At 41.2% G+C, this 18,054-nt stretch overlaps 1 protein-coding gene and 1 long non-coding RNA gene across 6 annotated transcripts in view; one reads left to right on the top strand and one right to left on the bottom strand.

The window, feature by feature from the left end:
* The window catches only part of PC (pyruvate carboxylase), a 1,082,342-nt gene extending 1,067,963 nt beyond the window's left edge, over positions 1-14,379 (top strand). For all 5 annotated transcript variants that reach the window (XM_063945165.1, XM_063945163.1, XM_063945164.1 and 2 more), the window contains 5 exons: positions 2,523-2,767; positions 5,321-5,500; positions 7,023-7,268; positions 8,411-8,551; positions 10,051-14,379. In XM_063945165.1, the coding sequence (XP_063801235.1) occupies positions 2,523-2,767; positions 5,321-5,500; positions 7,023-7,268; positions 8,411-8,551; positions 10,051-10,299 (1,061 nt within the window). In that variant the 3' untranslated portion in view covers positions 10,300-14,379. The remainder of the gene's footprint in view (positions 1-2,522; positions 2,768-5,320; positions 5,501-7,022; positions 7,269-8,410; positions 8,552-10,050) is intronic.
* The window catches only part of LOC134969308 (uncharacterized), a 149,026-nt gene continuing 131,512 nt past the window's right edge, over positions 541-18,054 (bottom strand). Inside the window, exon 4 of the long non-coding RNA XR_010189445.1 lies at positions 541-678. This is a non-coding gene — a long non-coding RNA (uncharacterized LOC134969308). The remainder of the gene's footprint in view (positions 679-18,054) is intronic.

Consider the following 18,054-nt stretch of genomic DNA (forward strand, 5'->3'; position numbering starts at 1 on the left):
GTGTGACACGTGTATATCTGTGAGAATGAGTCTGTATACTTAGCACAACGGAACTTGGCGAGGGAAAAAGCCGTGGACGCGGCTTCCTACCACATCGTATACAGATTCAGAGACTCATTCACATGCAGACATACAGGTGTCACATATCAAATGAATCAGACAGTGTCCTGGTATGTCCTAGTCCCATTGAGTTGCGAATAAGACATATTTTTATGCAACAAAGACGTCCAACAATAGCATGTCTCACGGGACTTGATGCACCGAGAGGGGCTGTTTGGCGCGTCTACAGCAATGATTTATGAGTACACATCTGTATATTATATATGTATGTAAACACCATATGGTACAGTAAATGTAGGAAAAATTAGAATGCCACATGCATAATTCACTCCTCGTAAGCAGGATAGCCATCTCCTCCCTATCCTCAGCAGAAAATAGCAGTTATATGGACTAGACTGAAACCACATGCATTAAATTGGGTCGGGTAATCACAACCATGCACGTAAATATTATAGTGAAGGGCACGGAAACTTTCTGAATTTACTTATGAAAACATGTTGGCAACAAAAGAACAGAACATCTAGTTTATCCTGTACATTATACACCCTGGCCTAGGCCTTACCACTTCCCATTAGTCATTGATTGCTCCTCTTGCATATGATGCTTCATGCAGGTGACCTAAGATAAGGATACACAATTACTCTTGAGCAGTAGAACTTTGGCTATTTATTATGTACTCAGACAGAAAGTAAGCTGAAAACATAATATATGTCTTTATTTAATCACACACAAACACAACCATTTGATGGCACATGTACAGTAGCATTGTCTTGTTGCATATTAAAAGGGACTCCAGTTAGTGTATACAGTACAGTATATAGAACACATATCTTATTTCCATTAGTAGCGTGCGCCTTGATGCTTAACAGTGAGATGATTGGTGTCTCTTTTGATCCCATTATTGGTAGTTATATAATATTAGCAGTTAATAGTAAAATGATTGATACTTTTGCCTATGTTGGCCTGGAATACCAATGATCAAGTAGAGAGCCCAGCGTCAATAATGATGAATAGTAAATGTATCATTACTGATGCTATTTGTGAAGTCACCTTATTTTGATTTTAAAAAAAAATTAATAGAGAAGTTTATTTATATTCTTGGACATTAGAAAGCGACTCTCACCTAAGCTAGCTTTATAGCCATGTATTACACCCACGTGGTTGTAGAAATATACATTACATGCAGTAGTCCACTAATTCACATCTGTAATACCCCTTTCACACACAATATGAAATTACCGGGTGAAGAAGTTCGACCCGGTAATTTGCCAAAAAACACGGGTCCTTTTTCTGTGTGACAGGGTCAACCCGGGTTGAAATTCCTGGGACTTCAACCCAGGAATTAACCAGGTTTGGAGACGCGGTTTCACCCTTTCACACAGACAAAATACTAGTGTTGATCTGCAAATTACCGGGTACAAATTCTTGACCCGGTAATTTGCTTCTCTGTGTGAAATGGGGTCAAGCAGAGAACGGCAAAAAGACCAGATACTGAAATGCAGGGTAATTGCCAGTATTTCTGTCTGAAAAGGGTATAATACTGCAAGTCTGTCTGTCGCATTACACTTCCCTACACAAAGGCTTACTTGCAGTGGTAACAGATGTGTGTGCTGCGTCTCTACAGCCTGCAAGACCACGGCTCTGGGTTTTATAAGCAGCTGATGTGTTTTATTATTTTTCGTGACAATTTCATGAAACTCACAAACATTTGTTGTTTTTTTTTCAAGATTTTCAGAAACTCTATGTACTAACATAACACAACAACCTTCCATGCCACCAAACATTTCTGATGGTAAACAGGGACAGGGAGGCATGTCCGTACCAATCAGCATTTTTCATATAAAATACAAGTTTTATGAAAATAGCTCCCAACGTAATGGAGACCTGATTACAGGGGACTAGTCACCTGAAATAGCGATTGTGCAGCTGACATCAGGAGTCGGGGAGGCATGTTCTTGGTTTCTGTCATGGAGAGTTTAACAGGATGCTCCAAATCTCACTTGATTGTATTGTGACTTAAATATGCATGAAAGTTCTGCGGTAATGTTGCAGCAGTGTCCCGGAATGGAGTATAATTATGGTTTTTCTTAAATGTAATTATTAGCTACCGGACAAGTAATTAGAATGTTTGGTTAATGGCACATGTAGCGTATTTCCTGTGTTGTACAGTTAGGCCACCTTATTGTACAGTGTTCCAGAACTGTATTTGTTAAATAACCAATATTAACACCGGAACTTTGCACCAGGTATTAGACCTGGAACTATATTAGATGCTATTTTATTTTAATTCTTATTTTAAATGCATTTGAGTGTATGATGGTTATACAACATCACATACTCAAATGCAATAAAAATAAAACAGGCATGTAAGGCATACATAGGTCATCCTGAACATTTTCCAGATTCTGTGCCCTTATTTTTATTCCCCACTTCATTATCTGGTGGTTTACATCTATCCTTAGGAATCAGTCTGGACAAGGTATTTGACTATAGTGAGTACTGGGAAGTGACAAGAGGTCTCTACGCTCCTTTCGACTGCACAGCAACCATGAAGTCAGGAAATGCAGATGTTTATGAGAACGAGATCCCTGGAGGCCAATATACCAATCTTCACTTCCAGGCTCACAGCATGGGGCTGGGTAACAAGTTCAAGGAAGTGAAGAAGGCATATGTTGAAGCCAACAAACTCCTTGGAGATATTATCAAGGTACTGTAGGTCTCTCTTATGGTTTGAAATAATAGATCTATAGTCACCACCAGTAAATCTCTAGCCCTTTACTCTCGCCAATTGCAATTGTTTTGCATAGTGACAATGTACAGTATATTAGAGAAGATTGTTGCATCATTTAACCATTTTTGTGTGCCCTTCCTATACCATCACGTATTGCTTTGATAATGATGGCACTAACATTATGGCCACCATTTACACAGTACGGATAGAGTTCCCCCTCCCCCAAACTCGGCATACAATATCCTCTATTTCTGGAAATAATAAAAAAAAGCGTAGGTGCTACTACCAGCAAATAAACCTCAGTGCTCACCACTGTGCATGAAAAGTCACTTCTTGCTGTTTTGTAGTTTCTGCTAGAGATGAGCGGATTCGGTTTTACTCGGTTCTCAAAACCGAATCTTATTGGCTCACGGATGTCACGTGTTTTGGATAGCCAATAAGATTCGGTTTTGAGAACCGAGTAAAACCGAATCCGCTCATCACTAGTTTCTGCAGCCCAGATCATTTCAATATATAAACTTACTAGAACTTCACCCACCAATGTGAGGTTATAAAGATTTTTTAAGCTGCTTTTATTGTTCATTGTGGCCTCCTTTGGCTTCCCTGTCTCTTGAGTGCACATAAGATCTGGCTCCAATATAAAAAAGTACCCGTCGTTTAGTAACCCATTTCCGATCATATTTTAGAATGGTCTGAACCGCATTCCCCCTGTAGACAGTCTTTGTGTGACCTCAGATTTTAACTGTATGCAGTAATGATTAAATCGTGAACTCCCCAATGAATATATAATGATACATCTATGACCCAACACCAGAGTATTAGAGAATATTTTCTGGTTTTCTTAATTTGGGTTTAACCACCTTTCAATAGTTCAGTGGTTTGTATAGTTAGAAGTTGCATTTCCAATTCATTTGTAGATAGTATTGGAAATGCCGGCGCATTTTGAGCCCCTATATTATGTTCAGTTTAATTAACACTCAGTGACAGCTTCCACTCTTAAATTAATTGGCTGCTGTTGCTAATAGCTTGGTAAGGAGCAATGATGGATGAGTAAAGAGACTAGATCTTTACACCCATGTAGATTAAGACCTAGCATAATTAAAAAGCTGTTCTCATAATCAACCAGCTTGATAAACCATTTGCTGTCATTGGGGCTTTCAGGGGGATTGTAAGATTACAGGAGGAAATAATATTTGGAACCATCCCTGAGTCATGTGTGCCGGTAAAGTATTGAGGTTCCTTTCTCCTTATCCTGATATCACTATTTTGGAGGAGAGAAGTGTTGGTAGAATTATTTAAGGCTACAAAACATGGGCGGAAAAATAGGTGTTGTACCTGTGTTGATACACAACTTATCTAAAAAGCTGGTGGTGTTCAGTCTTAATAAATAAAGCTTCATACTGTATAGAGGTTTTGTTTTTTAACAAACACTTTTTGGAAAATGGGCTGGTTGCTTATGGGCAGACAGCCTTATTCATGGACTCTGATTGTGTTGTACAAGTGTTTGAACTGCAGACTTTCCCTCTATTGTGGTTTCCAGGCTAAACCCTCCCCCCCCCCCCCCTTCCCCCAAGACACATATACAAAAGGGATTCATCTAAACTAATAGTTGCTGTCACCGACATGTTGAACTCTCCTTTGGGGCAAATGTAGGGTAGCCATTATAAGTCATTGTGGCGGGACAATGAGGAAACGATTAGCTGTGATTCATGATCCTGCTTACTTCACTGCAAAAGTGATAGGATGTGGGAGGGGTTTCCACTCTTCTAGGATCCCAGGATAGTTCCTCATAATGTGTCAGTCTCACAGGCATCCCGGAGGAGTGTCAGCGAGTATATCTAAAGTGTTTTGATCAATAAGTGGACACAGATTATTTTTTTCTCAATTTTAGTTGGTTTATGCACAAAATGAGTGTGCTCCATATCACTTCCAATAATCACAAATATTTTGCAACCATAGGGTAAGAAAATATAGCCTTTAGATTACATGTATAAGAGGCCCTCTTTCATATCCATATAAAGGATCTGCTCTGTTGTGTTTTAGGTTGTTTGATATTATTCTGTGAAGACTTTGCACTCAGTCTGCTATCAAGAGTTCCTTTGTTCATATATACCAGTTGTCCCCAGCAATCACATTTACAGATGTATTTAATGCCTGTCGGAAACTGCTGGCTTGTCGGAAAGACGGCATGTTTCAGGTCGGATGGGGTTCCGACCTATTCAGTACAGGCTGTTTTTTTTCCAACAAGTTGTTAATTCCCAACTTGTCGAAATCCAAGTGTATTGTCGGGAACGGGCCAAAAAAAAGTCGGATTGATATTGTCGGGAACAGGCCAAACCTGTCGAGTTTGGCCAAGTATTGAATACTCACATGTCGGATCCTTTCCGTTGGAAAGGATCCGACATGAATTGAATATACCCCATAGTATGGTGTTGTCATGTGCCATGAGTCTTTAATTTTCTCTGATGACAATGTACAATTGAAATAAGAATTGGTTCAAACGTAATGTTATATTCCTGTTGTCATTAGGTAACACCCTCCTCCAAAATAGTTGGGGACCTGGCACAGTTTATGGTGCACAATGGGCTGACACGTGAAGAGGTTGAGTCTGCGGCAGATGAACTCTCCTTCCCGCTCTCTGTGGTGGAATACTTGCAGGGTTACGTTGGCATTCCTCATGGTGGATTCCCAGAGCCTTTACGCTCCAAGGTAAATGCTCTATTCTATAAATTGTTTCTAACAGTTTTTCCTTCCATCATATATAGAGATAGATTAATAAATATATAGCTTTCTTTACATATTATTGTTCAAGTATTTATGGTTAAATAGATCAGTAACCGTAAATTACTAATTATGGTGACATAGACCTAAAAAGAAATAGCAAAGAACTAAAATTTGTGGTGTATGGATGAATATGGTCTTACCGTACACTTAATTACAGATATGTGAGGCACCAGCATCTTGTAGCACAACCTATATGCCATATGAGGTCTGCAGGGCCACTTTTTGCTACTGCAGGAGGGAATAGACCTAGTATTTCCATCACGTGTCCCCTGAGACACCCTGCAGCACATGACAAGTTAGTAATTTGCAGGGTATATGTGTTACAGAGCAATGGATAGTGGGAAGAAATGTTTTAATACACAGATGAATAATGAGGTGAGGGTGTAATGTGTTACAGGAGAGGGACGGGAAGAAGTGTTACTATAGAGGTGAGGGGTGTAATGTGTAACAGGAGAGGGAATGGAAAAAGTGTTACTATAGAGGTGAGGGTGTAATGTGTTACAGGAGAGGGAATGGAAAAAGTGTTACTATAGAGGTGAGGGTGTAATGTGTTACAGGAGAGGGACGGGAAGAAGTGTTACTATAGAGGTGAGGGGTGTAATGTGTAACAGGAGAGGGAATGGAAAAAGTGTTACTATAGAGGTGAGGGTGTAATGTGTAACAGGAGAGGGAATGGAAAAAGTGTTACTGTAGAGGTGAGGGTGTAATGTGTTAAGGGGAGGGACGGGAAGAAGTGTTACTATAGAGGTGAGGGGTGTAATGTGTAACAGGAGAGGGAATGGAAAAAGTGTTACTATAGAGGTGAGGGTGTAATGTGTTACAGGAGAGGGACGGGAAGAAGTGTTACTACAGAGATGTGGGGATGTTAATGTGTTACAGGAGAAGGAATAACATTTATTTCCTTCCCTCTCCAGTTACACATTCACCTCTGTAGTAACATTCCCCATCTCTTTCCTGTAACATATTACTTCCTCACCTCTATAGTAACACTTCTCCATTACAGAGGTGAGGAGGTAATGTCTTACAGGGAAGAGAAGAAATGTTACTACAGAGAAGGCATGGAAGCAGTCACTAGAGGTGGTTGTGGAGAGAGGGGGGGGTGCACAGATGGGAAAAAGACGCTTTATGCAAGCCAAGTCTCGTGGGATCTGCCGTGCCGAATAAGAATGTTTGGTGCAAGAGCAGCACAGGTCTATGAGGACACAGCTCTATATCCAACAAACTTTACATTTTTAACCAAGATTCCTTTTGTTGTCCTTGTACTGAATGAGAGATTGAGTAGTCTTACTTTATTCATTGGTAATGCAATATTCTGTAGGTGTGAGCTCCGTTAGATTAGCAGACATCCAGAAATATTACACTTCTAATTTCTTGATTGCTAAGAGGAAGAAGAGATTTATCCATCAGTTCATACAGTTTAGTAGTACTGTACATTATCGCCACACAGGTATTGAAGGACTTGCCACGTATTGAGGGTAGACCTGGAGCCACTTTACCACCCATGGACTTCTCCAAAATGGAAGAAGATTTGAAGAGCAAATATGATGATATCACTCCAGAGGACATCCAGTCCGCTGCCATGTATCCCAAAGTATTTGAGGAGTACAAGGACTTTAACACTCAGTTTGGTCCCGTGGAATGTCTCAACACTCGCCTCTTCCTGGAGGGACCCAAGATTGCAGAGGAGTTTGAGGTAGGTGCTATCGGAAAGAAAATGTAAAACGTGTTCATATCAAACAAACGGTTAAAACCATATCCTTTATCATGTTTGATTAGTGTAAATATACCTGCACACCCAGACATTGGCCTCCAAAGGAAATAAGAAAATCTTAATTCATGCCCCTAACAGTATTTGTAATTTTTACTCCTTATAGTAATGCCCTTTACACATTATGCCACACACTGCAATGCCCTTTACACATTATGCCACACACCGTAATGCCCCTTACACATTATGCCACTCACCGTAATGCACCTTACACATTATGCCACACACCGTAATGCCCCTTACACATTATGCCACACACCATAATGCACTTTACACATTATGCCACACACCGTAATGCACCTTACACATTATGCCACACCATATTGCCCATGATACATTATGCCACACACACCACAATGCCCCTGACACATTATACCACACACACCACAATGCCCGTGATACATTATGCCACACACCATAATGCCCATTGCACATTATGCCCATTGCACATTATGCCCCACAATAAGACTTCTAATTACTTTTAAATTAACTTCTTGTTGTCTGGGGTGTCATGCTCTGGGTTCCATGCTCATTGCCAGGGGTGTCATGCTAGTTGCCAGGGGTGTGATGGCAGAAGATGCAGCTTCGCCGAAAGCTGCATCTTCTCCCTGTGGCGCCAGTGCTAAGCGCTCATGGCACTTCCGGGTAACGCTGTAGCGCTGTACTTCATGTGTCAAGCATGTCTCCTCCGAGGCGGGGCCATTATTGGAGGTACATTTAAAGCAGATTAACATGTGGACAGCTAGTCCGCATGGGAATCTGCATAAAGTGCGCTGGCACCCCGAAGCCACTGCTATGGCTGTGGGGGCTGTAGTTGTGCTGGTGATACAGAAGTATAAAAACAATGTGGGAACTAATCAATTAAATTTAATGTGTTTGTATACAGAGCTGTCATTTTTGTTAATGTCTAAAGTATATTGGTAGTAAAGGACTATATGGTGGTAAAGTCTGAGAGGATCCAGTATGTACAGTACAGTATGTGGAATGAAGAGATAACCATGTAGTACATATATATAGGTGATTTATTTATTTTCGTTATAAAGGTTTTATGTTTTTTAATTTCTCAGGTGGAACTGGAAAGAGGAAAAACTTTGCACATTAAAGCTCTTGCTCTGGGAGATTTGAACAAGGCCGGCCAGAGGGAAGTCTTCTTTGAGCTGAATGGCCAGCTCCGATCCCTGCTTGTGAAAGACACACAGGCCATGAAGGTACTTACTCCACGGTCTTGTGTTTTGTAGGGAAATGGAAGTTGGTAGAGAACTGGAAATGTCACGTATCAGTAGGAAAGCAACATACAAGATTCTGATTGCTGAACAAGACTATATTTCAACATTATCATGCATGTTCCAGTGATTTTTGTTTTCTACTTGCGTTTGTTAACAATTAGTACTCATATAGTTGTTTTCCTATTACCTACAGTATATACTATAAACCACTTAAGCATGGTGAATATTATTAGGAAAATGTACATCACTGTGGTATACACACAACACATCAGCAAACATTTAGATAGCTTAGCAGCTTCTGTACTACCTTATACCAGAGTTCTTCTTTCTAAAATAAGAGGTTGCAATGGTCGAGACCGCATATGGGCGACATGAGTTTAAAAAAAAAAATTAATTCTCATACTTTTCCATCCACATGGGCTACTATTGGGAATAGTAACCTGTGCCAAGTGCAGCGGTAGTGAAGCGAGGCACCTTGCCCGCATGCAAGGGGACGCGGTACACATATTGGGGCTCCCGTTCATTTTACGGAGTAAACTACACAAAAACCAAACAAAAAACTTGTGTCTACCTTTTTACTGTGTCAACCTTGTGCATGTCGACCTTTTGGGCGACCCAATGATCCACACCCACTGGGATAATGTGAATCAATTATTGAAACCCAATTACATTTATTTAAGAAAAGAAAAAAAAAGATCAACTGAAAGCTGCATTAATAGCAGCACGGTCATCATCCTATTGCAAAGCCTGAACAAACACTCAAAACAAATTCTATTCACTAAGCGGATAGGTAAAATGTAACATTTATTTGTCTACAAACACACACAATATAAATTGCATACATGTGTGAATAAATGTATTAAAAAAGCAGCCATTTAGTAGTAATAAAGAAAATTGATCCTCCAATTGGCCTCTCTTTATATTGTGCAATATAAGCCTAGATGTATTGTGTGACCCTTGTAGAAAGATATTGTCCAACGTTAGGTATATTGCTGGTTCTGTGGGGTTTGTTGGGGTCTAAATTAGCGATGGAGAACAACGCACTGTTGTTCACCTTGTGTCATGGCAAATGTGCTGGAATTGCCAAAAGTAGGCTGTAGGTCCTAATAGAATGTCACGGAGGTCCTTGAGTCGAGATGGCTGTTTGCAAATGATCAGCCGATGTGTTTCATTACATCAAACGGCAGTACCATATCCATTTAGCCAATAGAATTTGTTTGAGCCTTTGAAGCTGTCTGTGCTCGGTTAATTTGATCATTGTGTATCACTTGTGGATATTGACTATCTCTTTCTATGCAGCTGCCTTTGTAGAAAGACCCAGATCAGCAGCTGATTGTTATAAACCCTACATTAAACACCCAAATGCGGTTAAAAATGATGCTGTTTTCTATGTTTTTTAATAAATGTTCTATTTTCTTTTCACTGAATCCTCCGTTTATTGCTGCAGTCAATGGTTGTAATATTTGTCTCTGTCTTTGCAGGAGATGCATTTCCACCCCAAGGCTCTAAAAGATGTGAAGGGCCAAATTGGAGCCCCCATGCCAGGAAAGGTGATTGATATTAAAGTGAAAGAAGGGCAGACAATTGAGAAGGGGCAGCCTCTGTGTGTGCTCAGTGCCATGAAAATGGAGACCTTGGTCAATTCTCCAGTCTCTGGAACAATCAAGAAAATCTATGTGAAACTCGACATGCATCTAGAGGGAGAAGATCTTGTTCTAGAAATTGAATAAATTGAAAGTTAAGATGGGACAATCCTACTGGGAAAGAGGGACTTAATGAATTTCTGGCTTTATCTTCCACTTGTGAGTGGGGGAGGGTCTGCTCGTCATCCCATGTCTGCTGATTGTCTTCAGTGTAACCATTAAGTGCTTTACATGTGGCTCTACAGGTCTGCAGTAGATGGAATGTTAGATTCCTTTTTTGGAAGATGGTAACTTGCTAGATGCCACATCTAAATAGTATTTGCTGAGCTCTTGTCAGTCTAACATTATGGAAATTGCTTACTAGTCTGTATTGTGGTGTCCAGAGTTTTATGCTACATGGAGATAGTTTATTGTGGAGATTGCTCGCTAATTGTAAAGGATTCAGATGTTCACATGACAAATAAATATCATTATTTCATTATTCATAGAGGAACAGTAAATGGCTACACTACCGTACAACAACCACTTCAGTGCTATAACTACAATGATACGGATTCTAAATGTACAAGATAGGCTAGAACTTCCTCATCCCAAATGTTTCCTGTTGTCTCCAGTGAATGACTGCAATGTGTGATAGCATGCTGTAGTGGTACAGCCAATGTCCTGCAGTGTGCCTTGCAAATCTTACCCGATCGTAGTCCTACTATTGATCATTGTGCGGATTCCCTCCTTTGTATCTTATTTTGCCCACTATCCACGTATGATATCGAAGCTCTCTGCTAGTAATATAATACAGAAATATAGGATTTAACAGCAGATAAGAACCACTTGGCCCAGCTAGTCTGCCCCTTTGGCCCATATAGTATGCCGCTTTTCGGCAAAGGCAGTTTGGGCAGGTACTGTAAGTTGGCCATGGTATCACCGAATAGCACACTGTTATATGTTGCCAAATGTGTTTATACATTTCTCCCCCAACAGTACCGTGCTCTCTGTCAGCTAACCAGAAAAAATGGAAAATCTAAATTATCTTCACATGGGTGTAATCCATACATCGTATACATCGCTCAATATATAGTGTTATATTGTTTTGGGAATCAGTCTCTGCCTTTTTGCATTTATCTTCGGACTTTGACATATTAGATATAAGTGCAGCTGCAGCAGTGACACTGCACTAAGATTTCTTCCTTCAGTTATTTGCTGATTATAGTTATGTTTTGTGTACAAATGTAGCTACATCCATCTTGTCTGAGTAGCTGAGTGGTGCCTTCGCGACCTTGGATTGTATTTACATCAATTGTCTTTTTTTGACAGTCTTTGGAATGAGTGTGTACAGACGAACTATAACTGGGAGACTTTATATTATATGGCGATGTCATAAATGAACTAATATCAGATTATATGAAATCAACTCCTTACTGAAGGCCAGGTGTATGTACTAAGCCTGAGCCTGTTTTGGACATAGAAGATTATGCTCTCAATGTAACTACCTACAGCAGGCACACAATTACACACACTGGCTGATTAGAATTGTTGTAATATATAACTTAAGGACAATTCACCACACTAGACCGTTCCTATTTTTCTGTGGATGTGTTGCCACCCTTATTACTAGAGCCACGCCTGAGCTGTGGAGTGCACTGCAATTAATCTACAATTTACCATTAAAGCACCATATACCATAGTAGGCAGTTGTTATATTTGGTTTTGAACATGCACAAATTCATTGTTTTCTTCATATCTGTAAAAATAAGAAATGTGATTTATTAGGTTATTTCCTCACTGGCCAATGTCTATGGTGGAAATGTTACATGTTGCCCTTGTCACGGAGAACAAAGGTTAATTTTTTTTATGTGCAAGAAGCAATTACCCTTTAGATCGCACTTGCAGTTGCCTGTATAAAGATGGCTCCTGTCACGCTAACAAACCTAATCACACAGCTTTCTGAGAGCTGCAGCAATTTGGCAGATGCTAAGTTTGTCATAGCCATGATGGCTGTCATCTTTTAGAATTACTTACACAGGCATACTTTGTCTCTCATGTCTGTGACAGGAAGTAATGTTAAACAAGACTTTTAATAGACATGAATGCTGTTCCATCATGCTTTTTTTCTGATTGTTAAAGGGATTAACATGGCCTAATTTCACTGCCCTACAGCAATGCATATACATGTTAATTAATTTAGGGCAGCATCCGTGCATTGTGGGTAATGTCTAGGCATTTAAGGGTTACCAGCTGCCTGATTGGGCTACCCCTAGTCTGGCATTCCTGTGGGCACTGCTATTTTTAGACGTTTATCACCTATTCTCCCTCACCTCGTTAACTATTTATAGAGGCTGGCAACAGTTAGAGGCTATGAGATGTGCTCTGATTTAAGACTCCATTCTTTACCCTTTTTTTCACCTTGACTTTTTCCACTTAGCAACCCAAGCGAATATATATGTACCATACTCCTCTCTAACACCTTTAACCACATTAACCCATTTACTGTCCAGGAAGAAATGAGCATACAGAATACATCCCTCTGTCCTTTATGCTTTACTTATATGTTAGTCAGGTCTTTGCTCTAGTTTACACAGATTATGGAAGGAGCGGTCTCTGCTGCATTGTTTAGTGATCTGCAACTTGTGCTGGCAAAAAAAAGTATAGCACAGTTATAAACATTTTTCCGCCCACTGTATAATGTATGCTGAGACTTCTAATGGCGATTATTATTGTGCTTCTCTTATGATTGGACAGTTATTCGCTGTGCTTTGTGCCCCTGGAAATGCGAACACGGTAAAGGATTTCCTAAGAGCTCCCTGCTGAAGCTATTTAAGGTGTAGATCTTTGCCTGTCGTGCGTCTGTGGCATAGCACTTTGTTAGATGGTCTGGCCTATTAATGTCTGAAGTACAGTGAACTGTGCGCGAACCCGGCAGAGTCGCACAGTGACCAATGTTATGTCTGATTCTGAGCTGTTGCTAAGGATAAAGCAATTGTGTAGTTGTTCTAATAGCTGTATAGTAGTCTCTCAATATTCCGAATGGGAAGCTGACATAATATGTGTGCATTCAGCTGGACACACACAAAGCAGCATACAGTACACTGATATCTCACAAGTCTCTACAAGCACAGTGCATCCATGTTAAATATACACGGTCCCCTGCATTAGGGTCCATGCTGCATATGCTTTCATTCCATCAGCCTGACTGAGGTTTCTTGGGAAATGCTGAACACTGCATGCGAGGGACAAAGCCGCTACTGTCAAATCAGCCTGTTTTGTACAGGATGGGTTTTTGACAAGTAGAATGTGTTGCTGCTTCTAATTAAGCCTGTTTACAGGACCTGAATGAGAAAACAACTATGTAAAATTACTCCTTATGTATGAGAGGTTGCGTATGCATCTGACAAGCATTTGCTGTAATAAGAACACTGAATTCTATGTCCAGTCATAAAAGATTCATTTGTTTTTTATAGGTTTAATAATTCAAAGAATCCGTCACAACACAGCAGCAAGTGTTTCGCTATTTAGGTTACTTTCAAACCACCGTGTAAATTGTGTATAAAAGTGATGAATTGCAGGGTAGATTCACAGTGAGTGACTGGGCTGCAACAGTTCTTTCCAAAATGTCCCCAACCAGACATAATGGAAAGCGGAGGAAGACAGACACAGGATTAGACTGTGCCGACAGATTGAAGGTTATCTTTGAGGAAAATGGCAGAGTAGTTACCAAAGTGCATTTTGACATCAAGATGGTTGAGGAAGTAACCAATGTATAATTGCTAAATACTGGAGGTTTATTAATGCATTTAATCCATGTTGTAGAAATAAAGATAACACCTCTGATCTCCACTTTGTACAGTACCTGTATGTTGGGTTTTGACATGTTACAAATTAGTCAAGTGAACTTATGTAATTAGTGAGTAGCCATTATGTTGAACATTGTAACACCTGATCATTTCTTATTGTGGACCATTAACACTGTCAGTCTTAAAATGTGAGACCAGTATTTTATGTTACCTTGTTTACAGCACTAACTGGATAGTTTCTTATGTCTCTGGTGCCAGAGAATTAACAAGTAGAAAGATAAGTTAGTAAAATGTCTTCTATTCCTGCCTGTGGACACCTTGTTATGTATGTGACTTATTTTTCGCATTTGTCAATAAATACAAGTAAGTAAATCTCCAATTGTGTATCCTTTATATTGATTGCTCTATTTTAATTTGATTGCATTTGGTCATTTCTGTGAAATATTTCAAACTTCTGTACATCCAATGGTTGTTCTTAGAAGTGTATTAAACATCACACAATGCTTTGCATAAACAATGTGTGCACCACAAAGCTCCTATACAACACTGCTCTGTGACTATCTTATACCCCTTTCACACCTGCAGATAGATCCTGGGTATTTGCACATGAAGGCGCATCAACCCGGGATTTCTGCTTGTGTGAAAGGAAACAACCATGTACTGTACTAAGTCAATTACCCTGCTCCTAACCAGAGTTATGGAGCAGACACCTGGGAATTTGCTGGATTGCTAGACCTTGTCCCATTTCTGTATTAGTTTATCCTGTTACTATAAATATTGCAGAGCAGTGACTCCGCGCCATTGTGCAGGAGCCCGCAGGCTAAGAAGGTAAGATAGGATTCTAAGCTTGCGAGCAGGGCCTTCCTACCTCTAGATCTCCCTGTTTTCACCCACTTTTGTTCTGTTACTGTTGCTCCAATTGTAAAGCTATAAAAGAAACAGTTAATGAATAATACATTTAAAGTACAATACAATAATACTGCTTTCCCGGCATGCTGTTTTGTAGAACAAGTGTCCAGGCATGTGTTACTCACACTGACCTCCGTCTCTGAGGGACGCCCGGCTCCTCACAGCTGATACAATGGCCTGATCTGAAACAGGCTGTATAGAGATACAGATGGGGCATGCTGAGGTACTTTTTAATGAGGTTGACTCGTTGGCCAGGCCCCTGTGGCATTTTGTTTCTGGCACGACCGGAGGCAGGCCTTTGAGCGACAGCTTCACTAGATTGGAAAGGACCACTCCCCAAACACTGGTGGGGATTTGGAAGGATGCTGAATTCTTTCTTGCTGAAAACTCTTTGCAGGCTGGGGGATGGCTGTCCTTAATAACAGATAAGCAGTTACACTAGGATTTTTACTGTGGGAGTTAACCTAGTGATTAGCGTTATGTTGTAACAACTTTACTGCTTTACTTCTTGAGATTTTTAGCCAATGACATATATTATGGGTACTTTGCCTGTGGTGAAAATAGACTTCAAAGAGTCTGTGGTATGTGTTTGCATTCAACAGATAGGTGATTTGGCCAAGATTTATCAAGCCTTGGAGAGTGATATATAGCACAGTGATAAAGTACCAACCAAGCAGCTTCTAACTGTCATTTTTGAAACACATCCTGTAACATAGCCGTTAGGAGATACTTGGCTGGTACTTTAGCACCGTGCTATTTATCACTTTCCAAGGCTTGATAAATAAGGGCCTAAGAGTCTTATTTAAAGCCTCTTCACTTTTTTGCTGTTATTAACGAACATGGGCAAAAAATTAAAAAGATAAATAAACCTCCTCCTTTGGTTCTATACAAAAAGTGCTCCACTTTTTTCCATAGAGAATATAGGTAACTGTCTGTATTGGTTAAAATTAGAGATGAGCGGGTTCGGTTCTCTGAGAACCGACCCCTACTGAACATCACGTCCCGAGCCCGGCTCGGGAATTCCCGCAGACTCGGAAACCAGAACGAGGTAAAATTACATCATCCCGCTGTCTGATTGTCGCGGGTCTTGGATTCCATATAAGGAGCCGAGCGTTGCCGCCATTTTCACTCCAGTCCTGGAGAGTGTAGCGAGAGGACATGTCTCCTCCGTGTCTGTACGGAAAGTGGTGTGGCTGCGACCTGCTCTTATGTGTCATTCCAGTGCTGTATCAGTCCAGTGGCGGTGTCCAGTGCTGCCATAAGTCCAGTGGTGGTGTCCTTTGCTGCCGTAAGTCCAGTGTTGCTGCTGCTGTATAAGTCCAGTGCAGTGGTGCTGTGTTGTACTGAATCAGTCCAGTGGTGGTGTCCTGTGCTGCCATAAGTCCAGTGGTGGTGTCCAGTGCTGCTGCTGTATAAGTCCAGTGCAGTGGTGCTGTGTTGTGCTGCATCAGTCCAGTGGTGGTGTCCTGTGCTGCCATAAGTCCAGTGCTGCTGCTGTATAAGTCCAGTGCAGTGGTGCAGCTGTATAAATCCAGTGCAGTGGTGCAGCTGTATAAGTCCAGGGGTACTGCCGTATATGTCCAGACCAGAGGTACTGCCCTATATGTCAAGTCCAGGGGTGCAGCCGTATAAGTCCAGGGGTACTGCCGTATAAGACCAGTCCAGTGGTGCAGCCGTATAAGCCCAGGGGTACTGCCATATAAGTCCAGTCCAGTGGTGCAGCTGTATAAGTTCAGAGGTACTGCCGTATATGTTCAGGGGTACTTCTGTATAAGTTATGGGGTACTGCCGTATAAGTCCAGTGATACTGCAGTATAAGTCCATCAATATTGTGCTTGTATTACATCTGGGCAAATTCCAGCACGTCCCATGTTTTGCACATACAATTAATTTGGTGGTGCAGTATTTCTTGAAAAATGACAGGAGCGTGCAGGAGATGCTGTCGGTGGCCTGAAAAACTGCGGGCTACATTCGACATTCAGCCACTGCGTGACACTCCTAGATGGGCCAGGTGTTTGTGCCGCACACTTGTGTCACTTAGCAAAGTCATCCAGCTACTTCATTGCACCTTTTTTTCTTCTTTGCATGATGTGCTGTTTGGGGACTAGTTTTTAAAAGTGCCATCCTGTCTGCCACTGCAGTGCCACTCCTAGATGGGCCAGGTGTTTTTGAGCTGCCCACTTGTGTCGCTTAGCCAAGTCATCCAGCTACCTCGGTGCAACCTTTTGGCCTATAAACAATATTGTGAAGTGTTCAGAATAGACTGGAAATGAGTGGAAACTTAATGTTATTGAGGTTAATAATACTGTAGGATCAAAATTACCCCCAAATTCTGTGATTTTAGCTGTTTTTGTGGTTGTTTTTTCTCAAAAATCATCCAGATCCAAAACCAAAACCCGAAAGGGTGGCACCCCAGATGCAAAACACAAGCATTTCCCTTTGAACCTCTTGATTCGGTGGACCTTAAATGGCTAACGGCCAAGGACCTGTTCTTGCTGGTTTTTGCCACTGCAAGGAGCGTGACTGATTTGGGCGCGTTGTCCTGTCGTCCACCATTTCTGATATTTCACCGTGACTGGGCAGTTCTGCGAACTCGCCCTGGTTTTTTACCTAAGGTGGTGTCATCATTTAACATTAACCAACAGATTGTGGTCCCAGCCTTTATTTCTTCGGACTTGCCCGCCAAAGAACGTTATTTGGATGTGGTAGGGGCTCTCCATGCCTATGTGCATAGGACTGCCACTGTTAGGCGGTCGGATGCCCTCTTTGTCCAGTTTGGTTTCCACAAGCGTGGCTGGCCTGTGAACAAGCAAACCTTGGCCAGATGGATTAGAATGGTGATTGCACAAGCTTATGCGCAGGCTGGACTCCCATAACAATTGTGCAAGGCGGCTGCGTGGTCCTCCGTGAACACGTTTCTTATGTTCTCTGCTTTTGATACCGTCGCCTCCCAGGATGCTTCCTTTGGACGCAAGATTCTAACATCTGCTAAGGCGCATCCCCTCCCTTGAGGAACTGCTTTAGGACATCCTCGATATTTCCCTGTGGAAACCTGTATACCCTGCTGCAGAAGAGAATTGTTATGGTAGACTTACCAATGTTAACATGTTTTCTGCGAAGTACACAGGGTTCCACAAGGCATCCA

Source organism: Pseudophryne corroboree, chromosome 11 (assembly GCF_028390025.1).
Source record: "Pseudophryne corroboree isolate aPseCor3 chromosome 11, aPseCor3.hap2, whole genome shotgun sequence".
Classification (NCBI taxonomy): Eukaryota; Metazoa; Chordata; class Amphibia; order Anura; family Myobatrachidae; genus Pseudophryne; species Pseudophryne corroboree.